This window comes from Engystomops pustulosus, chromosome 1, assembly GCF_040894005.1.
Source record: "Engystomops pustulosus chromosome 1, aEngPut4.maternal, whole genome shotgun sequence".
NCBI classification, from domain to species: domain Eukaryota; kingdom Metazoa; phylum Chordata; class Amphibia; order Anura; family Leptodactylidae; genus Engystomops; species Engystomops pustulosus.
The window spans coordinates 79,113,851-79,138,779 of record NC_092411.1 but is presented as its reverse complement, the minus strand read 5'-3'; the positions used below and the strand labels follow the sequence as shown (position 1 = coordinate 79,138,779).

The following is a 24,929-nucleotide window of genomic DNA, read 5'->3' as shown; positions in this document are numbered from 1 at the left end:
ACATTATCGCGCAATGGCATGATGAAAAGCACAGTTCTATGAAAACATTGTTTCATGTGCTAATTAGTAAAAGTCTATAAACTATACTCATTTGAAATAAAAAAAACAGCATGCCTTGGGAGTGACAGGCTTAATTTATCATACAGCTCCCATAACTCAGTTCAAGCAGAATAACAGAGTAAGTGAGCACCACCCATTCCAGATGCAAGGCACACACTGACCCTGGCTGCTTACTAGCCAGGATGTAATCCTAAATGGCAAGCTTCTTGTACCAATCTATATTTGTCGTAAACACATTTTCACATCTAATTTCTCATGTTACAGCATGCTGTGTTAATTGTAGAATAGTGGAGGGGAAAGATTCTTGAGTGAACATAAAAATTATGTTCACTCTAGAACATTAAATTCCTAAGTATCAAAAAACCACAACAATCCCATTGGTAGCTATAGGATATTGTGCTCTTTCGAAGTAATTTTTAATAATAATTACTCCCATCTTCTTATGAGAAACTGCAATTTCTATTCCCTAACTTTGGAAAATCAGTTTAGGCCTCCTGCACATGATGTTTTGCTGCCCATGGAAACAGGGCCGTGTGCCGGCCCAATCACATGGGCTTCACACCTTGTAAAGAAGGGGAGTCCTTGCATTATACCTAAATATGATGCAAAGACTCCGTGTATGTAAGCTGGACTTCAGTGCATGCACTGTAATACTTAATACAGCGCTGGAAATGAAGTCTGTCTGGCAGACTGGAAGTCCTCGCATCATATTTAGGTATAATGCAAGGACCTTATCTACAAGGTGTGCTGCCTGTGGGATTGGGCTGACATACGAGCCCATTTCCACAGGCACCACATGATCTTATGCAATTAGAGAAGCTTATGTCTTTCCCCAGGGGTACTCAATTACTTTTCGTAAATTTCCCCCTTTGTCGATATACCCTATATAGAACTTTATTCTTTTAGTGTTAAAACTGAGGTACCAGAAGTTGTGCCGTTAGTCAGCTTGTGATCCTGTTTATAAAAAGGACATAGTAGAACTGGAACGGGTGCAGAGAAGAGCAACCAAGATTATTGGGGGAATGGGGCGATTAGAATACAACGGCAGATTACAACATTTTGGTTTATTCGGTTTAGAAAAAAAAGACATCTGAGGGGAGACCTCATTACAATGTACAAATACCTGAACGGACAGTACAAGGATCTCTCCAAAGATCTTTTTATACCTCGGCCTGTGACCAGGACAAGGGGGCATCCTCTGCGCCTAGAGGAGAGGCGATTTTACCATCAACATAGACAAAAGTTCTTTACTGTAAGAGCAGTGAGACTATGGAACTCTCTGCCGCAGGAGGTTGTTATGGGGACTGTATGTACATGTTCAAGAGAGGCCTGGATGCCTTTCTGGAGAGCACAAATATCACGGGTTATGGGGAAAAAAACATTTGTTTCATTCTTAAAGGCTGGATACTATGATCCTGAAGGCCACCGAATGGCTGCTGATGTGACTTTGGGCACATTGTTGGGTATTTTTTTAATTTTTATATTGTGAAACTAGGATCTTCATAGGAGCCTTTTTTAACCCTATGCACCCTACATTAGTAATCCTATTGCAAGGTTTCCTGTACATGAAATGTGCAGTTCCTTGGGTCACAAACAACGGTTGTATGGACTTTTGATCGCAGCCTGTCATTGACGGGTGAGTACCAATCACGCACTAGAAAATGACTGCCAGACCTGTAAACTCATGCAGGAAGATCTCTATCTACTGTGGTTCATTCACTTGGCTCATGCACCTTAAATCCAAGGCCATGGGCATGAGCTCATAGAAGCAAATGGGTACTTCTGCTTCCTGTTAAAAAAATGCTGTAACTCCTGGCCATTTCATATGCAAAAACTATTTGCTGCTTTGTGCGATCACTACAGCAGCAGTGGTCGTATCCAGGGACAGCTGTCCTTCATCTCTAAGGAGCCATATGGATATATTTATGGAAAATTATCTTCACACAGATACAGGTACATTACTATATAAATGCCAGATGAATTGAATAAAATTTTTGTGCCAAATGACAATACCCCTTTAACAGTAACATACAAATTAAATAAAATATTTAACCCCTATGGTGAACAAAAGATATTATGTTTATTCTATGGGTTACTATGATTAGGATGATGCCTCATTTATATAGTTTATCTCATTTATATAGTTTAGAAAAAAATAGAGAATACCTCATATTCTTCAGCATTGCCATCTTTTAAGAGGCATAACTTTAGTATTTTTTTGTCGACAGAGCTGTTTGAAGGCTTATTTTTTGCATGACAAATTGTTCTTTCCAGTGGCACTATTTTGCCACACATAACTTTTCTGCTCACTTTTTAAAACATGTTGTTGATGAAAAATTTACATTTTTGGTAAAAAGGTTTTGTTTTACGACATGTGGGTCCAATAATAATTTGGATTTATTATATAGATTATTGGACGTGGTTTGTGGTTTTGTGTTTTTTGCACATTATTACATCTGTGTTATTTTTTTATGGGGATGGTACTTCTTTTTCCACAGTGTGGTGTGATCCTCTGATCACTTGTTCAAGCTCAAATACAGCTAACATGCTGCAATACAAACATATTGCAAGAAATTCACTAAAATTTTATAAGTATTTTTGTTACCTTCAATCAGTTGTGAGTGGTATTATTTAAGTAGAGGCATTTATTAATGCCTATAGATTTATAAAAGCTTTTGTCATCTGTATGCGGCACAGATTACAACTGTTTAAACGTTTTATACACAGGTGGTCCCCTACTTAAGGACAACCAACTTACAGACAACCCCTAGTTAAAGATGGACCCCTCTGCCCCCTGTTACCTCTGGTGACCTCTCTGAATGCTTTACTATAGTCCCAGACTGCAATGATCAGCTGTATGGTGTCTGTAATGAAGTTTTATTGATGATCCTTGGTCCCTTTACAGCAAAAAAATTTTGTTTGGAACTACAATTATAAAATATACAGTTTCGACTTACATACAAATTCAACTTAAGTACAAACCTATGGACCCTATCTTGTACATAACCCGGGGACTGCCTGTAGTTGTATTGCTGTATATTGGATTCATCAGACCCTTGGGATCAAAATACTCTTGACCATAAAAATAAACAAATTCATAATCTGTGGATAAAAAAAATGTTTTAAAATGTTGTCATTTGGACTGTATAGTTAAAGGAAATCTACCTTTTGACTTCATGCATTATGAAGCAAACATACCTTGAGAATGCTGTAGCTACGGTGATGCAGAATCTTGTTTAATCCCTGGTTTTGCTGAAAAAACAATTATGGCATTAAGGACCTTGGGAAAGCTGTATTGCATGCTTCTTGCAGTACATAGCTGTCTGTATTGTTCCAGACAGGACGAATCAACCTTAGCTAGATCACTCATACACAGCAGCTGGGAGATGGTGCAGCGATTGATTACTCCTGCCTGTCAGTGATTACATCATTCTCCTGAGCAGTGTAAGAGGAGAAGCGCTGAGCCAGGCAAAGGAGCGACAGAGACTCATTATCCTGAATGTTATAATAGTTTTTTCAACCACTCAGCTCAGGAATTAAACAAGATATGGTTCTGCATCAGTGTAGCTACAGCATTCTCAAGGCATTATTGGTTCATAATGCATCAAATCAAATAGTAGATTTTCTTTAAGGCTGTAAAAACAAAGAAAAAATGCTGCAACCATGTTTTTATCACTATTTTATCAATACTGCATTTGAAATTTCATTCCAGCTTCCCGTATGGAATATTGTTACCAGGAGGGACAATTTGTACCACAGGTAACAAGCCCTCATATGTCTTTGTAAAATTAAAATAAAACAAAACTTTTTTGGCTTTTGGAAGGTGGGGTGTAAGACTGGGATCACAAAAACAGAAAAGGGCTGTTCTCTTAAAAGGTTAAACTGTTCTCCAGGGCTGGTACGTAACACCATCTTGAGTTTTTCATGGTCAAGACAGCTGACAGATTCCATCTACTTATCATCATACAATTGTAAGCCCTACAGGACATTTTTTGTCTTGTTTATTAATTTGTTTTCATAGCTTATCATATTTATTTGTTAATTCCTTATTGTAAATCTCAGCAGAATATGTTGGTGCTATACAAATAGAGATTAATACAACTATTAAATCAATGTAAATCCAAGTTTACTTACCGTATCTCTGAATGAGGTTGTCGGTTTGCACTTCTGTGAAGCCTATAACTCAGCAATGTATTTGTGGCAATATGACCAGCCCTCATCTGTCAACAGGTAAAGGAAGCTGAAATTGTGTATTAAAATAGCCTGGATGTTATTGAATCACTGCAGGGCACAGCAATGTAACCATCCAATGGCAGTGACTGGACACTTCTGTCATGTTATACTATACTACTATGGACAGATGAGCATTAGAGAGTTTATGAATAATCTCATATTTTACTAGTTGATAGAAGTGTTTGATAATCAGACAAGAACTTTAAATTGTAATACCAGTGAAAACTACTTTCAGTGCTCTTGTATATTAATGTTATTATCGTTACATTATGATTCTTACATTCTATACACAAGGTATGTGTACAAGACCTACCGTACATCTTTGGTGTACATACGGACTTGCTGGAAGTTGAAGTTTGATAGGTATCAGTCAGGGGATTCAGCAGGCTGGAGGTTAATATACAATATGAATTTAGGATAAATGGACACCCTCTACAGGTCATTTACTAGATCACTTAATTTTGAAACATTGGCTATAACAGTGCAGAGGCTAAAACCATTAATGTATGGTAAATCACCAAAGACTTTCATATCAAGGTGCTGAGGAAGAAAAAAAAACATAAGCTTATCGGTAATTTCACATTTATATCCACAAATACACAACTGTGTAACAAAAAGATTATTTTTTATAAGTTTGACAACTTCCAGGCCCTAAGATGAGAAAAATGTTTAGATTTCATAGATTGTAAGCCCTTGCTAGAAGGGTCCTCATTCCTATTGTTCCATCTAATCATGTTATTACCCTGTAGTGTCCTATTTGGTTTGTAAATGTACCAAATGATCTGTAAAACACTGTGGAATATGTTGGTGTTACATAAATAAAGATTTATGACTACCATATACTAACCAGTGTATAAAAGAAAATTTACACAATATGCTTTTTATTGTAAGATATGGCATATTGCTATTGGCCCTTGTCACTGTAGAGGTTAGGCTAATTTCACACTACTGCTCCTTCCATATATTCCTTACCTCCGTTATCTAAGTGGCACCCGGTCTTAACCAGAGCCCACCGCAAAGCAGGATGGTCTTGCTGATGTATGGTACCACCAGGTCGTTTCACAGGCCCGACTTGTCCGCGGTGGCAGCCAAGGTCTAGGTACAGAATCAGCAGGCAATCTCGTAGTCGGGGACAGGCAGATGGTCAAGACAGGCGGCAGTGGTTCAAGGTCAGGGATGAAGTAGGTGGTCAGGGCTGTCAGCAGAGGAGCGAAGTCGAGAACAGATCCAGGGTCACAATGGGAAATCCAATCACTAGCACGAGGCACAGGAAACAGCTTTCTCATAGGCATAAGCACTAAGATGCGGCAGGGAATGCTGGGATATATCAATTTCCTGAAAAGGGCCAGCACCAATTAGTGGCGTGCGCCCTAGGAGACGGAAAAAGCGTGTGCATGGCCGATGGATGGGAATCAGGAACGAGGAGAGGTAAGAAATGGCGGAGGGGCGCTGGGGCACACCGAGGATCACGGGTGAGCCTGCGACCCGAAATGTGGGTCACTGGAGCACCCATGACAAAGGGTGAGTTAGTTAATAGGGCTCTAAAGGTGAAAATGTGGTGACAGGTTACCTTTAAGTGCTTGTCCTTTCAGAAAAAGATTTCCCAAGGGCAACTATTGGACAAAATGTTTTACTATACTTGACTTCCTTCCTGACAATGACACCCTGGCACTGGTTAAAAGGATAATTTATTTTTAAATTCTTGGTTTAAATCAGCCATTTTGAAATATTCTAGACTAATGCGCATGTCCACTTTAAAGGGGGTAATGGATACTTGGCTGCCTATGCAAGGTCAATCTCCATTCCAGGCTATGGGAGTCCATTTGCTAAGCAATTTTTGCCAATCAAAAGCTACTCATGTGTAGGAAGCTCTCCATTTGGCCTGAACATAGGTGAATCACTGTTCATGAGATATTAAGATTTTGTTTTAACAGCATTTATTAATATCCTTTACAGCCGCCTCATGGTCATGAGAAGAAATTATTTGGTTTTTAAAAAAAATAAATAATTAAAAAGTTTGTTTAACATTTAGAGATGGGAAAAGGAAACTGATTCAGAAGCCAGAATCAGTTGCCATATTTTGGAGAAGAGCATTTCATATTAAGTGGACATTGCTCTGGTAACTATTACTTGCAGAGGTTCATCATGTTTACATAGAGACAAGCTGCATGAGTAGAGATTGTAATGGACTGTAATAGGCTGCCATTTTTCGACACTTCCTCACATATTTCTTTTATTTCTGCACAAAAAACCTCTTTGGTTCAATTCCCTTTCCTCTGAGCTGGGGAAAGATAGTTTGAAACAGATGCACTCTTGAGATAATACAGGCAGAAATTCAATGTCTCTATTTAGTGTGATGCCAAGTCTGCATGCCATCAAAACTCATGGAAAAGTTCTTTTCAAAGAGCAGAGTAGACAGTGGTCATTATTCTGCGTGCGGCCTAGGTGAACGTGATTATTCCTTTCAGAAATGAAAAATGATTTAGCTATTTGCAATCTGAATTTTGTATAAATTTTTCATGAGGTAAAACGAAATCCCCAAGACAGTTGGTCATGCCTTTCTTTACAAACCCATTAACAATCCTAAGGAAAACACAAAGATCGAAAAGGTAAAATTAACAAAAACTGTGTGAAACCAATTCATCTCTAGCAAAAAAAAAATGTAAATAAACATGCATTCTCAAAAAGTATCAAAAATACAAACCCTTTGCTACCGTAACAACCGCGCAATTTTACTTTTATAGTAATGGATATTTGGTGCATGAGCCGACCTGTAAAGTAATTTAGATCTTTTACTTTTATAGATTCAGCAGAATACTGTGAAAGAAAGTTCAGCAAACTGCACTCGCATGTTGAATGCTATGGAAAATACAGGTTAAAAAATCCAAATAAAAAACATCCAGCAATTCTATTGAATTAAAGAGTCTACAAATTTATAAACAGAGCAAGGGCAGCCAAATATTTTGGGAACATATTTACTCCCCTTTGCAGTAGCTCTGAAGGACAGCGAACTTGGAGCTTACAAAGTAATATTGATGTTGCCATCTGGTCTGGGAACTACATGCTGGTTGATTGGCAGTTCGCCCAAAGAGCTGAAGTTTTCACGCAAATCACATTTTTACACATGGATTCCAAGGACCTATTATACCTTGATATTGGTCTTGGAAAGCAAAGCAGCTGAAAAATGTCCTGTATGAAAAACTGCATATCATGTGCTGACTGTGTAAAGGAAACAGAGGTGCTGACCCATCAAAAAGCCAGCTTGACCTAAAAGGAACATGTATTAGGAGTCAGACATATATTGCAACTGAATACTTTTTTGATAATTGGTTTTGGATATTATAGATTTTTAAAACATTATATCTGTGAAAAAAACCAACTTGATTCCAGAAAACAGAGAGATATTTTCTACAAATTTACTGATGACTGACCTACTGCTATGTACAGAAATAGCCTTAGTTGATGGCATTATAATAAATCTAGTCCTCAAACCTCAAACTGACTTAGGCATCATGTTGTGTTGCACAGGTCCTTAGTGATGCAGGGGTCCTCATCTTCTTCCAAAACAGCATATAGCGTAGAGTTATCAGAGACGAGTAGGAGGACACTAGTGTATTGATATCCAGAGTGAGCACACTGCTTGGGATAGTAGGGACAGTCATAGTGGATCCAGGACAGTTGAGACATATCCATCACCTACTATTTATGTTTCTCAAACCAAATAAGTAAATGTTGAATGGGATAAATAAGAAAATACATTTGGTACTATTTTGTTTTTAAATCTCCTCTGTGTAATAAACCATACATGCCTTCTTTACACATTATTTATCCTTTCCCGCTGATTTTTGGGTTTCCGATTTTTGTTCCCCTTTTGCTGCCTTTTCTTGTTGGCTCTGTTTTACAGCTTTCATTGTGAGCTCCCCAAATGACAACTCCTCTTTATTTTTTGGGTTAGTGTGATTTCGGGGATACCAATTTGATATGGGTTATATTTGGTTTTAAAAAAAATGTAAACCTTTTGTATGAAATAACTTTTTCATGCAGTTGTTTAGCATGTATTTTTTTTGCAGGACATGATGACATTTGCATTGCTACTATTTTGGGAACTGTAAAACCTTTTGATCACTTTTTATTACATTTTTTAAGTGAATGATAAAAAGGTGGCATGGGGTTCAATGCTGGGAATAACCATTTTTCTATATTGATAGATCTGGGGTTTTGTGACGCGGCGAAACCTAACATATATGATTTTCATTGTTATTTTTATATCAGTTCTAGGGAGTGTTTTCACTTTTTAATTGGCCATGGAACTCTGTCTTAGTGGCCAATACCCACCGACAGTGGCGGTGCCGCCTGGATCCAAGATGTCTCCGCATTTGATGGCATCTGGGATCAGTGCTAGTTCCGAATGAGGTTGTCAGTAGTGGGTGTTAGCTACATAATGCTGCTATCACCCGCTGTGTATCTTACGGGCTGCGTCCGCTCCATACATCCTTAACAGACATGTAACAAAAAATCCCCCCCCCCCCCCCTGGGTATTAATGATGCAGGATTTCAAAGTTGGTTTAGAGAAGGGCACTTTCAGGAAGCCTCTTTTGTTGTAAACTGACTATGGCTACTCGAACATCAATGGAACCTCCACTATCAAGGTTTTTGGCGTTTCATACAGCTCCATCACTTTTTCCCCTCCATTTCGCAACCTGCAGCCTAAAGTTCTTCTATTACTTTTCGGAAGGTTATGTATAGAGGACGGTCCTATATCTCATTTCTCAGAGAAACAAAGTAAACAGATATTCAGTTTAGTTCATAGTTCTTCCATCGCTGGGATCTCAGGAACCAGGATATAAAATTCTTACTCATTGATATTTTTTTCCCTAGTGTTGGAGATGTAGTTCTAAATAGGATCTATATGACACATTTTGTGGGACTGTTGTAAAATACAGCGTTTTTGGAGAGAGACATGTTAGATTTGCCAACAGTCTTATTCTGATGACATCTCTTTTAATCCACTTTTCCTTTCTTCCCTGTTATGCCATCTTGTTAATGCAGCTACAGCCTGTTTTCCTTTGAAGTAGAAATGTGCTTAACCTCCAATAATACAGGACTGGTTCTTAAAAGTAATAAGACGCTTAGAGGAACTTACTGGGGCACATTTACTTTCAGAGTTCCAGAAAGTGCATTGTCCGACGACATTGCACTTTGCAGCGATTCATTAAGATCATGCGCCCAATATCCCGCATGTGTCACTTCCCTGCTCAGGCCCGACAGAGTTCACCATCTTCCTCCTGGTGCATTGGATGCGACACAATTTGAAAGGTAAATCCCGCGCTCAGTCCGAATCAGTCGGATCGTCAAACGGCCCGTCCCCATTTTCTGTTGCATGAAAGCCAGCGCAGCTGCGCCAAAATCTGATCGCGTGCAACACAATTCCCTTCTAAATACCTGTTACAGTGGCGCAAGTCAGACGGGAAGTCAGACGGAAATGCGATCTGCAGACCCTTAGTAATAATAAACACCACTGCGTCAGTGAATCATATAGAACATAGGTTGACTATATGGTCTTCATGGATTTATTTTCAACACTCTCCAAAATATAGTATGTTGAGTAGCAAGAAGGTTGTCCATAAAGGGGGTTATGTGTGTTATTTTCCTTCTCTCCCCTCTTCTCTTCTGCATTGTGTTCTTTTTTTGTATTGTGTATGTTTGTAATTATTGTGTGTGCAATATTTAGCTTTGATTATTCATATTTATATGTGTTCTAGTCAAAGGGGGGGACATTGATCATTTATATATATATATACATTTTATACTGCAATACTATTTTATGTCAATATGGTATTTGACTGAGAGACTCCTGTACACCCCATGTCTATTTGCAGAACAGAGGTTTTCCATGAAATCCCCTGGGGTCAAGACAAGGAAAACAAAAAAAAGGACATATACATAATTGATTCTGCATTTCTTCCAGAGGATCACATGACCCACTTCATCCACTGATTGCTCTTCTAAGACAAGGGGACATCACAAGAATTGAATTCACCTGAAAAACAGGAGTGAAGAAGCTAGACATGTCATTTGGGGCGTACAATGAAATCCGTAAAATCCAAGCCCACAAGAATAGGGCACAAATGCGTTTTTTTACCAATTTCACTGCATTTGGAATTTTTTTCCCGTCTCCCAGTACACGGCATGGAATATTAAATACCACCATTTTGAAGTGTAATTTGTTTCGCAGAAAATAAGCCGTCACACGGCTCTGTACATGGAAAAATGAAAAAGTTACAGATTTTTGAATGTGGGGAGTGAAAAATGAAAACGCAAAAACAAAAAAGGGCTGCGGCAGGAAGGGGTTAAGGGGCTGCAAGCTGGTGGATTGATTTCTGAACAGTCAATCAACCATAACTCAAACCTGGATGCCAGCCTGTTGTTCAGCTCTGGGGTCATCAGTGCCAAACCTGCCATGTTCAGTACAGATCCAAACCTCAGGTCCGCTCAACACTACACTATACCTGCCATGGCTCCATTAGGAATGGAATTCTTGGTACTAGAATTTCTTCACATTACAATAGTAGTATTCAGAGAAAGATTTGTAGGCAGGCAACACTTGCCTTTTCCACTTTTGCTGGTTTCTCAGGGCAACTATTAAATGAACTGATGTCATTTAAAAAGTTTTGTTTTTTTTGACACTTGGAAAATTGGACGGATATATTCTCTATTTATGTCCTTGGTTACTGTGTTAAAAATGTATCATGTGCTCGCTTTGGCAGCACATATACTAGAATCGGGACACTACAGAGAAGATTAGTATGGCCCATGTGCTAGAATCACAAGCAAATTCGTGAAAAGTTTTTATATTTTTGCGTTCCATATCCTCCTTGTATATAGACAGTTACTTAAAGGGACACAACTACAAGTTGGCAAATGCTGGGCCCCCAAATTCCCAGAAAGTGAGGTATATAAGGCAAGTTTAAAGGGATGGGAAAAGGTCAGGAAATGCATAGCGAGCGAACAATGGAGTGAAACTTACTTTAGAATCTTACACCACGTCTATTATGGGTTCAATCTCCCTAGGACACCTGCCAAACCAGACTGCCCAATATGTGCAGAGCTGTACTGTACCTGTGGCATGGCCTATGGCTGTTTCAGCACACACAAAATTTTGGCAATCATTAGGACACATTGGAAAATTAACCTACCCATGGACCCACTGCTTTATATCTTAGATTTGGAAGAGGGAGAGGAGGACCAAAAAGACGTGTATAACATACGCTTAGACTTACTCATGCTCTTTTACTGGTAGCGAAACAATGCATAATGCATCACTGGATTCAACCATGCCTACTATGACGGAAGTTGTCTCCCAGATAAGACACCTAATAACGTTAGACAGGCTAGAAACATTATGACATAAGGACAAACAGACTAAGGGCTTCTTTCGAAAGTGGAAGAACTTTTTCACTTAACTGAATGGTATAGCATGGAATCCCTAAAAGGCGCATTAGGTGCTCTACAGCTGTGATTAACAAATTTAGCATCACGAGAAAGGGAATTCCTTCAAGACCAATGTCCGCCTTAACATAGAGCAAGCAGTGGGTCCAAGATGTAAATTCAAGTTCTTCCCCCTCCAGGGCATTATGATACTTCTTTGTATGTATGGTACTGCTATAATAAACCAGTTAACTGCACGGTGTTATGTAATAACTAAACCTAACCACATGATCAACGACGGTATGTGTATCGTTTCTATTTTTGTTTGTTAAAAATCAAATAAAAGGTTGTTATCTTAAAAACAGATGCTGAACAGAGATTAACTAATGGACAAGTTAGGATCATCATATAAAATTTTATTATAAATTAAAGGTGCAACTTTCTTCAATTTCAACTAACACATAATTGCAAGAGACATAAATAATGCCTTACATTTATTTGAACCTGTCATCAGGATTTCACATTTATACCTATTGACGGGTTCCCATAGGAATTTGTATTAAAAATGCCATGGGAACTTGTCATTAGATGAAAATGTGAAATCTTGATAACAAATAAAAAAATGTAAAAATCGACAGCAATATCAGAAATGTGTTTTACCTCTATTAACCTCTGCAGTCATAAAGGGCAAAAGTTCCAAACATATCTGAGGAAACATGTAGGTTGCAGTCGAGGTGGGACACGAGAATCGAGATGTTACAAGTATTTTTGCTTTTTTATTGATTTAAACCTTTCAATAAAATTATTATTAACAAACTCCTTATGGCACATGCACTTCTAGTATATATTGGGGCAGATTTACTTACCCGGCCCATTCGCAATCCAGCGGCGCATTCTGTGCGGTGGATTCGGGTCTTCCGGCGATTCACTAAGGTAGTTCCTCCGCCGTCCACCAGATGTCGCTGCTGCGCTGAAGTTCCCCGAGGTCCGCCGGAATGCATGAGCCTATACCTGGTGAAGGTAAGCGCGCCCGTTGGGTTTTGGTTCGACCACGCCCCCCTGATTTCCGCTGCGTGCATGCCGGCACCGATGCGCCACAATCCGATCGCGTGAGCCAAAATCCTGGGGCAATACAGGGAAAATCGGCGCAAATCGGAAATATTCGGGTAACACGTCGGGAAAACGCGAATCGGGCCCTTAGTAAATGACCCCCCTTATCTTTACACAATGTAAAAAACAGAATGGATTTTTAAAAAACTATATAAAAAAAAGTACAATATTAACAAAATTCCTATTTGCATATCAACAAGACATTGCAGAAATAGGATGTGCAGTGCATGTCACAGAAACAAACCTTTGCTTTACCAAAGTGTATTTGCTACTTTTAACAAATTCTAGGTTTGGGAATATATTGACCATAAACTAATTCTCTGATCTTTGGAGCCAGCAGCCAGTAGTCTTTCTTCAGGTATGATGTGATCTGAAAAGGACACACAGTGCACAGTCGAGGTATGGTACTGGAGAACAGCTAATGGTTTTACTTTCTTCCATCCAAAAATCCGAACACGATAGTCCCAGCCAGCTGTTGCCAAAATCTTCTTGTCTTGACGTATTCTGACATCAGCAATTCCTGGATTGACAAGTTCTTGTGCTTTGTAAGTCTTGAGGAAAAAACAGGACACAATTTTATTTTATTTTTTATTTGAGGGTAATTTCAGTCAAGAGTGGATTGTAGAGCCGGAGACATACTATATCTCACTCACAATAAGCAGCGAGCTAGAGATAAATACATCTAAAGGTTCTACAGTTGTAGAGATTGTGAAAGAGGTTGTCTGGCACAATAAAAATGTTTATATATGGCTGGGGTGTGTTTAAAACAAAAAGCATCTTATACTTCGCTCTCTCCATACTCCTGAATGATTGGCCGTTTCTGCTGGCCCCTGTTCATACACAGAGGCCGGCATCAACATCACCTTGACAGCGCATGCGCCGCTACGTTATGAGATTCAGGCTGCAGCAGTGTCGGCGCTGCATCACTGCCGACCTCTTAATACAAACAGAGGCTGGCAGTAACGGCCATCGCTACGGGAGAGTGGGAGCGTGAAGAGAGCTAAGTATAAGATGTTTATGGTTTGAACATATGTTTTTTTCTAATCCCGAACAACCCCTTTAATATGGTTGCTTATTAGAAAACAAGATTTGTTGAACTCTGTTGATTCCTAGATGATTTCATTAGCTCAGGTACCTGGAATGTAACGTTCCCACATCTGTTTTGCATTATTAATGGATGAGTGGGAAAAGAAAACTGAAATTGCTCACAATCCCTATCATTTATGTGGGAGGAACATATATTTATTTTATTAATGCTCACTAAAGACCATTTGGGTAAGAACTATGAGATAAAGCTCATGGAACCGATCAAATGTCACAAGTTTCCTAACAGCTGTGCAAATCCTAAGTTTGGTAAGAGATGAAGTACATACGGTTCAAAGCAGAGAGACAATTATCTATAATACAGGCAGTAATTATACAGGACACAATACACATTTGTATGTAACTATTAATGGTAAACTAGAAACATACATGTTATTACAAATGTTATCCACAGATTTTACTAATAACATCTATGTTTCTAGTTGGTTAGTGTATGTGCATTAATTTTTTAAAAATAAACCTTATCTTATACATACATATGACCGAAACTTGTTAGTAAATTTTTTTTAATTCCAGAAAATATTGATTTAAAAAAAATAAATAATTAAAAAAATATATACATATAAAAAAAAATAAAAAAATAAAAAAATTATATATATATATATATATATATATATATATATATATATATATATATATATATATATATATTTATGTGAAATCCAAGTCAGGATCATTTGTGGATAGAGTTTGAGTAGAAATAAAACTTTGAGAAAAAAAATGACATATTAAAACTGTTATTCACAGTATGCAGAGAAATTTTTATCAAATAAGTATATGCTAGTGTGCTGTAAAACTCCTATTTTGGAGAAGAATGCAGCTAAAATATGAATTATTGAGAGTATTAAAAAAAACTAAAGTATTTCTTGCTGACAAGACAGTCCTGTTCCCTAACCAGAAATCAGTAGCAACATGGACATGTAACCACCACAGCCACGGGTAACCATGGGAATGGTGCTGGATCAGTAAAGTGGGACTTCTTATTTCCCAATAAATTTTTTCTGTGGCCGAAAAAAACATTTATGAAGAAACTCAAAAGAGAACAGACATGAAAAATTTGCCTAGACCTTTGAACTGAAACCAGTCAGTGATTAATGGACAAATGGATACACAGCTATTTTAATTATGAAAAGTAAACCAACAATATGGAACTTCTTACCTTGAGGTCCTGCTGTTCATCAAGATTCCAGACATTCAATATATTCTCAGATGATCCAGAGACCCCTCTGGCATTGTCACAGTCAAAGTCAAGGCTCATAACAGGCTCCTTGTGGAATAAATGTCTACGCATCAATCTGTGCTCTAAGACATTCCATAGGGCTATAGAGCCATCCTCATATCCAACAAAAAGCAAAGGGCCACTTCCAGATTTTGGCTTTAACATAGAAAAAAAATTAAAAAGTGTCATGAATACTGCATATGGACTTGATAGGTGACATGTGTGAATGTGACATTCACCTCATTTTGTTAAAAACATTCCTTTTTTGAAGATGTTTGTCCATATGAATACATTTAATGGTTACAACAAGACTACTAATGCTTGCTACTAGGCTACATTAATATCTTGTTTTTATCCCTCTGTTGTAAGGATACAATGGAGTGTAGCTGCGTATCCCACTGTATGCTTATACAGTGGGATATGTCCTTACCTTTAAAAGCTAGAGGAGGAGCTAACAACAACAGCAGCCCTTGATTTGCTGCTGCCGGAGGCCAGGGTGCCCTTATGTGTACATTTACATCACCGGGAAAACATTCAAAGAGCACAATCAGCAGAGGACAGGGATGGATGCCATACAGTTGCATCTATCCCCCCTTAGCCTGTAATGGCCTCAGCGGAGTATTTACTGCTTTTCATCCAGGGTTTCAAGCTGGCTGCATATTTAGCGCATACACTTGGAAATTGCAGCTGCGTATGCAGAACTTGTCCAAAAAAATAAAAAAAACATGCTGTGAATGTAGCTTCACTAAATACATTGTTTACAGATACATCCTTAAATCTTTAAATGTAACTTTAAAGCATCTAACATTTTTTTATTGGAGGTTTCTCCTTTGTGACATAACTTTGCACTGCCTGGTTATAAACTTAGTAATGAAAAGCCCATGTAGCCTGCACCAGGTAATGGAATGCCCATGAAAACTTGCCCAGTGTTGAAATGCCGATAAAGCCTCCCCAGTTCATGCAGCCTCTCCTGGTAATGAAATGGCAGAGCGCATGAACACGTCTTTGACAGCTCTATTACATGTATTACATGTGAAGCCACAAGGAGAAGTATATAAGTTTATTTATACACTTGAGTATAAACGGAGCGAGGCATTTTCAGCAGAAAAACGGAGCTGAAAATCTCAGCTTATATTTGAGTACTGTATATATGGTATATAATAGAAACAATTTTATTGAACAATGAAAGCCAAACTATAATCAAATAGAATTTTTTAAAATTCTATAAACAAAAACTTTTCTTGAAGGATTACCATAGAGTCTGACCATTACTGTAACCAATCAGATATAATTTGATTAATGATGGCAGAGGTCAAAGGGCATGACACACTGACCAGACACCTCATTTATTTTAGCCTCTGAAATAACTCCAAGGAGATGGAGCTTCAGTGGATAAAGTGTCACTTTTCAGAGAAAGGGATTCATCATCTCACGAGAGTGAACCAGTCAGACAGGAACTGGTCAAGCCAGGATAAATATCCCAGGGGAATGTCAGGTTTAAAGCCTCGGTTTGTTATGCAGTAAGATTCATGTTCTCTGCATAATGTCTGGATTAATTCATTCTTGTTATACATTCACAGATATGACTGAAAATAATATAAGTATCCTAAAGGAATTACACAAATTTCTTATGCCAACATCTTACTCGTGTTGTGCTATGACAGAGTTTGCCAGTCTATGGTGATTTTCTGAATGAACTTTAAAGGGTATTCTCGTCTGGGCATTCACATTCAGTTTCATTAATCTGCCATATTTAAACATTTCTTCAATTAGATGTTATAATGTGTGAAGATAATTTCTCATAAATGTAGTTATATGGTCCCTTAGAAACAAGACTGACTCCTTGGATACGGCCACCTCTGCTGGAGCGATTGCAGAAAGAAACAAAAGGGTGTTTGTATATGAAATGTCTGAGAGATACTGCATGTTCTACAGCCGTCCTGTGGTAATGATCGCTGAATCCAGGTGGTCAGACAGGACTCAATAGCGCAAGTCTGGCCACTGCTGCCAAAGTGCGGGGTGGTCGTATCCGAGGAAGCTATCTTGTTTCTAAGGGACAACATCACTGCATTTAAATGCCCAGATGGGAATACCCCTTTAAGGAGGTAAAACCAAAAAAATGTTGTTTACTTTATGCCACCTATTTAAGGCTATTGCTAGGGTATGCTCTAAAAATTGTCATGTGGGTTGTGCCATAATGAATCTTTAAAAAAACAAACAAAACTAACATACAAACAGATGACATTTAGATGCAAATTGACAGACATGTGGACCACAAAGGAAAGAAAAATGAATTCACTGGGGTACAAAATGGACCATATTTTCAATCACTTATTTTGTTTTTTATTTTGTGTAGCTTTAACTACAAAGAGGGCCAGACATAAAATAAAACAGAATTATGCAGAAGTAAATCTATAGTACAGAATAATTCACCTTTCAGCCCACTGTGATATGATCTCAGCTGTAGTACTCTAATAAGATCCTGGCATCATAGCCAGGATTACTTTTACTTTCATTGAAGACCCTGTGTGGAGATTTGGTGAGCTGTTACTGTCCCTGAAGCCCCAAAGGAAGGCTAATAAAATGGTAAAAGAAAAAATATGTAAAAAAAAAAAATAAAGAAAACAAAAATTCAAAAATCTGCCCCTTCCTTAAAATACAAGTATAAATAGGTAAACTCAAACATATTAGCTAACCCAATGTTTTAGGGTTCTAATAATCTAGTTAATGTAATGACCAAAGAAATGTGAAAAAAGGGACACTTTTTGCCATTTTACCACCCATACAAATTTCAAGAAGTGTTTAAAAGGTTTAATATTTCTCCTAAACCATGAAAACTACAGTTGATGCCACAAAAAGGTATCCCTCACTAAGCTCCATTAAACATCTCTGAAGTCATAATATGATGCATAAACCCTCATTATTTCCTCAAAGATTTAAATTAATGCATAACACAAACTATATAAATTTGGTATCCCTTTGAATGCACCAAAAAAATAAAGAGGAGGTGTAATTTCAACCATAAAAACACTGCTTATAGGAAAATGGAGCGGCTGGGTTTTATTTGTCAATATAACTGGGTTTGGAATTTTGGAATATGAAATTGTACCACTAATAAGTACAATTTATCCCACAGACAACAAGCCTCTATAAACTAAACAAGGCTCTATAAACTAAAATTGATGGAAAAAAAAAGCTTACAGATAAATTTGCAAAAAAATGTGTATATATATATATATTTTGCATTTTATCAGAACTTCACTAAATATATTTCAGCAATTTTAGGGTTGCTGAAAGCGATTTTAATAAACTACAATTCTTGCATCGGGATAATCTAAACATTCAAGATGGCTCAGATGCTGAACATGTGTAAGGTCCACACAGATTTATTAAAAAACCTCGATGCAAACAAAAGAAGTTATTTTTAAATTAAAAGCCCTTTTTGAAATAGATCTTTGCTAATTTCCCATTTGCAAGGCACTATAAAATAATTTGGCAAACGCCATTAAGCAATCCCGAACATATCATGCACAGTACACCCTAATACAATATCCAATACCCAAAACATATAAGGAACAAGACAAATTTAATGCTTCACTGGGTCATAACATAAAGGGGTTGTCTAGAGGTTGAAAGACATGGCTGGCACAATGCACTCCCATGATGGCTGTATGCTAGCTGCTGTTCATACAGCTAGTATATGGCAGCCATATATGGTCGTGTGCAAGAGACCTAAAACTTGGCTGAGAAGTCTCTGATGGGTGGTTACCCTTTGCCTCCTTGCTGCTTGGCTCAGCTCCACTGAGAGTTTTCCCCCAATACACCATAGAACAGTGGTGGCGAATCTATGGCACGGGTGCCAGAGGTGGCACTCGGAGCCCTTTCTGTGGGCACCCAGCACAGAATTTACCAGATAGGACTCGAGGCTTCTTCCTGCAGTCCAAGACAGCCCATGACGCGCCACGCTCAGTGCTCTTTTAAAGTGACACCTATTTGGCTGCCAGGACTACAGGAAAGGCCAGAAGGTGTTCACAGAGATGGATTATAATTGGAGCTCCTGCTTCCTCTTCAGGGGACCCTGGAGAGAAGCTGCAATGCTTTCTATTGTATTGGTGTCCTCAGGACGCCAATATGATTGAAACTTGTGATACAGCAGAGATCAATAGGTTACTGCTCAAACTGTCATGTTGGCACTACGCAACATAAAAGTGGGTTTTGGTTTTAGTTTGGGCACTCAGTATCTAAAAGGTTCGCCATCACTGCCATAGAATATTCATCAAATGGGACATAGAAGGAGACATATCAGTCACAGAAGGCAGAGGTAATAGGGGACAGACACATCACTGAGCCCATCTAATAAATGAGGAACTTCCACTGCCCATGATGCCATAACCTGACACTGCCCTCATATACAGAAGAAGGAGCTCAGCAACACATTTCCATGACTAGTCTTCATGATATAAGGAATGGCCTGAAAAACATTTCCACAAATTATTTTAATCAATGCAATCATTTGTGCATCTGACACTGATGTCAAATACCTGGAGGTTATAAAGCTTTCAACAGCACATGTACTAAACATCATGTACGATCTAGTTTGTAATGCTACTCACAAGGTTTCCTTATCTGTAACAATTACATAGCCTATTAAACAATAAATCAGATACAGGATGACTGCACATTGCTGAATCCTATTATTAGGTGAGTGGTCTAATATAGAATATACAGGATGATATGTAGAGTATGTGTACACACGCATTGATGACAAATTACTATATAACTAGATTTTTATCTCTTATTTATCGATGGACTGGAAGCTCTTGTAACCCCCGTTCACATGACCATGTTATTGCACTGGAATGACTGTTTGTATATGTACTCTGTGGAATATGATGGCGCTATAGATATAAAGATTTATTATTATTGATATTAATATTTACAATCTGACCACTGTCCTGTGTAATTTGTGTGCAAGACATCTAATAATTCCCTACAGTGATCCTCTTGTAATTTCTAGTTATAGTAAAAGACTTTGGGGTTATGTCAACTTTACATAGAGGAGACACTGAAGCAAAGATACATCAGTATACCTGTACCAGTAATCTGGGTGCTGCTGACAGTAAATGTGGATAATACTCAGTCATTGCAGGCACATTTACCGTGTATACTTGTGTGTAAGCCAAGTTTTTAGCACAAAAAATGTTTATTTAATCCCACAAAAAATGCAGTAAAAAGTGATCAACAAAACATATGTACTCCAGAATGATACTGTTGCAAAGTAAAACATGTCCCGCAAAAAAAAAAAAACATCAACCAGCTCTGTAGCCAAAATAGCAAAAATGTTATGCCACTTGGAAGACGGCGATGCAAAAATGATAGATTTTTCCCCACATTAGGGGTTTTTTTGGCAAATTTAGTAGAACATAAGAAAAAATATTCAAGTCTGGTATCTCCGTAATCGTATCGACCCATAGAATAAAGATAACATGATTATTAGGCTATACGGAGAACAGAAAAAAAAAGATATCCAGTACAGAATTGATGTTTTTCTACTCCTGACTTCAAAAGAAAGTTCATAATTTTCAACAATAGGGGATAGCAACCACAAAACACTGGAAAAAGCATCTCATCCCTAAAAAAAAAATGCTGTCACATGACTCCAATAACGAAAAAGTTAAAATTTTATAGCCTGCAAAATGGGCCAATGAGGAAACTAAAATCCTGGCAGCTACAGGACGCTCCTTCCCTTCTGCGCCTCGCTGTCACGGCCACATGTGGGGGTCTCTGTATTCTGGTAAATTTGCATAACAAATTTTAAGATGGGTTTTCTCTTTTTATCTTTTGGAAATGTGTAAATTTTAGGGCTATATGAAGACATAACTGACAAAATTTTACGATTCTAAATTTCACCTCCATTCAATTCATTCAAAACCATAATTATCCCCAAAATAGTCAATTCTGAAAATACGGAAAATCGATATTTGATTTGTAAGCTGCGTGACATTAAAATAAATTATCCAGACATTTTAAAAATTATGAAATTGTAAAGTAGACATATGGGAAATGTTATTCAGCAATTTATTTAGGTGAAAAAAGCCCATAAGAAAAAAACCGCAGATAATATGCAGTAAAGTGTAAAATGATGAAAACTTTATTCAATACTCATAGTAATAACAATCATAAAATAGGCAGACAGGTAAGACAACAAACAGACAAACAATTCATCAGAAGAGACCGGGTGTAACAATGATATAGAACTCCTGTGAGCAAGAAGCTGAATACATACGACCAGAATCGGTCAGCATAAAATGATTACAAATCAGGAGAATACAAATGAACATATATACAAACCACGGTCCCTGGGTGAAAAAACACAGCCCCGACACGTGTTTCGCCACAGAATGGCTTCCTCTGGGGGAGTGCTGGAAGGTGGAACTAATCGGTATATAAATACCCGTGGACCAATCAGAATAGCTGAATAGACGAACCCCTGGGGGATGTGGGCGTTACCCTGACCTGGAACATAGTAGTCCATAACAGCGGGACACATCGCGGCTATCGTGAGATAAGGGTCACATGACTCGGGAGCATGACGAAATCCGGGTCAGCTGACCAAAACTACTAGATCGAAGCCCGAGGTGGAATGGGGGCGGAAACAAAAAATTATACCGCCCTCACAAGAGACCGGAGACATCAAGAAGATCTCCAAGGTAACGTATGCCCAGTATAAAGAAGAACATCGATATTACACCAATGTGAAAAACTGTACTGCCTAGAAGCAGTAGAGAAATAGTAAAGCCGGAGCATAGGGGAAATAATGTGTGAGTCCAAAAGTAATATATGTAAATTAAGGGATCCACCGAGGGACAGACTGAAAGTGCTAGTGCATGGAAAAATTCATATGTAATAAATATACATATATATATAAAAAAAGTGCAAGTTATATAAAGTGCAGAATGCATAGAACCTAAGCTCGATGATAATACTGTTCATAATCAATACATAAAAACATTTTATAGTCAGTGAGCAGGTAATGAATCAAACAAAACAGAAAAAATTGTACATTGATATGGAACAAAAATGTGCAAAGCAAAAACGTGAATTTCATGCAGTGCTCCCCATGTGCAAAACGTGACAAGTGCAATAAAAACATCAGGATAAAATATTATTAAAATTAGGAGGGCTTGAAGCCGGTCAATCGAGAAGGGACATCAGTATAGCGATACTCGGGGGATGGGGTAGGAGGGTCCAGCAAAAAAATCCAGGGGGTCAATCCATAGGGTCCAGTAGCTTGCAAAAGTCAAAACCAACTAGCTGTGTGGAAAAAAACAAGAGAAAGTACAAAAACATAAAAGAAATTAAAAATGTATAAAAAATAGGGAATACCGATAATCAATCAGCTCCACGTTCTACAACACTGGGATCCAAACAACAAAAGGAGAAGACATATATTTACAGAAACGATACAAAACTTAAATTTTCATTAAGCCCATTGGGAACCACAGTGTTCAGTCTAAAAATCCACCTGGCTTCTTTTTGCGCCAGAATGCGTCTCCAATTGCCACCCCTATTATCGACAAGAACCCTATCGATGCCTCTTACCTTGAGAAGTGAGCCATCACAGTTGTGGTATAGTTTGAAATGCCTTGGAAGAGTTTTCAGGTGTTTGTCAACCTCCTCATTCTTGGCGGCCTCGATCCCTAGGACATGCTCTCTGGTTCTTCTCCGCAATTCCCTAGAGGTGAGACCAACATAAGACAGACCGCAAGGACATGTCGCTAAGTAGACGACACCTACAGTGGTACAGTTAATGTGATGAGTGATGGTAAACTCTTTCTGATGGGAGGCATCCCAAAACGTATTGGTCGTCTCCACATTGGGGCATGCAACACACGATCCACATGACCTTGAACCCCATTTAGGGCCCTTCGAGCCAAAGAGTCTATTCACTGATTGACCCCTATGGTAGCTTCTGACCAAATAATCCTTAAGATTCTTTGATCTACGGTAGGTAATAGATGGGTGTGCTGGAAGATATTGTTCCAATGTGCGGTCAATCCGTAATAGCGACCAATGTTTCACCAGGATAGATCGAACAGCATCGCTTTGGGAATCATATGTGGTGATGAACCTCACCTGATCATCTTTTTCTGACTTTTTGATCTTGCGGGTAAGAAGATCCATTCTTTTCGTTCGCTTGGCACGTTGGTACCCTTGCTCAATTGTTCTCATCGGATAACCCCTCTCCTGGAATCGTGCCCTCATGTCTATTGCTTGTTTCTCAAAGTTTGAGTCCGTAGAGCAAATCCTTCGGATCCTAAGGAACTGTCCAGTTGGTATACTTCTGATTAATTTTGCAGGGTGTGATGATGATGCATGTAACAATGAATTTGTGGAGGTTTTCTTCCTGTAAGCATCACTTCTGATTAGTCCATTCTCATCTACATCAAACAGTACATCCAGGAATTCAATGTCGTTCCTCCCCATCCTGTAGGGAGTTGGTTTTGACTTTTGCAAGCTACTGGACCCTATGGATTGACCCCCTGGATTTTTTTGCTGGACCCTCCTACCCCATCCCCCGAGTATCGCTATACTGATGTCCCTTCTCGATTGACCGGCTTCAAGCCCTCCTAATTTTAATAATATTTTATCCTGATGTTTTTATTGCACTTGTCACGTTTTGCACATGGGGAGCACTGCATGAAATTCACGTTTTTGCTTTGCACATTTTTGTTCCATATCAATGTACAATTTTTTCTGTTTTGTTTGATTCATTACCTGCTCACTGACTATAAAATGTTTTTATGTATTGATTATGAACAGTATTATCATCGAGCTTAGGTTCTATGCATTCTGCACTTTATATAACTTGCACTTTTTTTATATATATATGTATATTTATTACATATGAATTTTTCCATGCACTAGCACTTTCAGTCTGTCCCTCGGTGGATCCCTTAATTTACATATATTCCTTTTGGACTCACACATTATTTCCCCTATGCTCCGGCTTTACTATTTCTCTACTGCTTCTAGGCAGTACAGTTTTTCACATTGGTGTAATATCGATGTTCTTCTTTATACTGGGCATACGTTACCTTGGAGATCTTCTTGATGTCTCCGGTCTCTTGTGAGGGCGGTATAATTTTTTGTTTCCGCCCCCATTCCACCTCGGGCTTCGATCTAGTAGCTTTGGTCAGCTGACCCGGATTTCGTCATGCTCCCGAGTCATGTGACCCTTATCTCGCGATAGCCGCGATGTGTCCCGCTGTTATGGACTACTATGTTCCAGGTCAGGGTAACGCCCACATCCCCCAGGGGTTCGTCTATTCAGCTATTCTGATTGGTCCACGGGTATTTATATACCGATTAGTTCCACCTTCCAGCACTCCCCCAGAGGAAGCCATTCTGTGGCGAAACACGTGTCGGGGCTGTGTTTTTTCACCCAGGGACCGTGGTTTGTATATATGTTCATTTGTATTCTCCTGATTTGTAATCATTTTATGCTGACCGATTCTGGTCGTATGTATTCAGCTTCTTGCTCACAGGAGTTCTATATCATTGTTACACCCGGTCTCTTCTGATGAATTGTTTGTCTGTTTGTTGTCTTACCTGTCTGCCTATTTTATGATTGTTATTACTATGAGTATTGAATAAAGTTTTCATCATTTTACACTTTACTGCATATTATCTGCGGTTTTTTTCTTATGGGCTTTTTTCTGACTTAAGGGGGTGGTTTGGGGCCCCAATCTTCACCCCCCTGTCTTATCTTTTT

At 38.5% G+C, this 24,929-nt stretch overlaps 1 protein-coding gene, 1 long non-coding RNA gene and 1 other non-coding gene across 5 annotated transcripts in view; 1 reads left to right on the top strand and 2 right to left on the bottom strand.

The window, feature by feature from the left end:
* Positions 1–11,044: 11,044 nt before the first annotated feature.
* LOC140087571 (U6 spliceosomal RNA) lies at positions 11,045–11,151 on the top strand. Its single transcript, XR_011850014.1, has one exon. It is a non-coding gene; the product is annotated as a U6 spliceosomal RNA (small nuclear RNA).
* A 1,399-nt stretch (positions 11,152–12,550) lies between these two features.
* Positions 12,551–24,929, bottom strand: part of GNB1L (G protein subunit beta 1 like) — a 34,253-nt gene continuing 21,874 nt past the window's right edge. For all 3 annotated transcript variants that reach the window (XM_072144489.1, XM_072144490.1, XM_072144488.1), the window contains exons 6-7: positions 15,095–15,310; positions 12,551–13,382 (exon numbers count right to left, since the gene is read on the bottom strand). In XM_072144489.1, the coding sequence (XP_072000590.1) occupies positions 13,116–13,382; positions 15,095–15,310 (483 nt within the window). In that variant the 3' untranslated portion in view covers positions 12,551–13,115. The remainder of the gene's footprint in view (positions 13,383–15,094; positions 15,311–24,929) is intronic.
* On the bottom strand, positions 22,318–23,639 carry LOC140125356 (uncharacterized). Its single transcript, XR_011854660.1, has 3 exons — positions 23,291–23,639; positions 22,757–22,889; positions 22,318–22,468 (listed from the first exon to the last, which is right to left on the bottom strand). It is a non-coding gene; the product is annotated as an uncharacterized lncRNA (long non-coding RNA).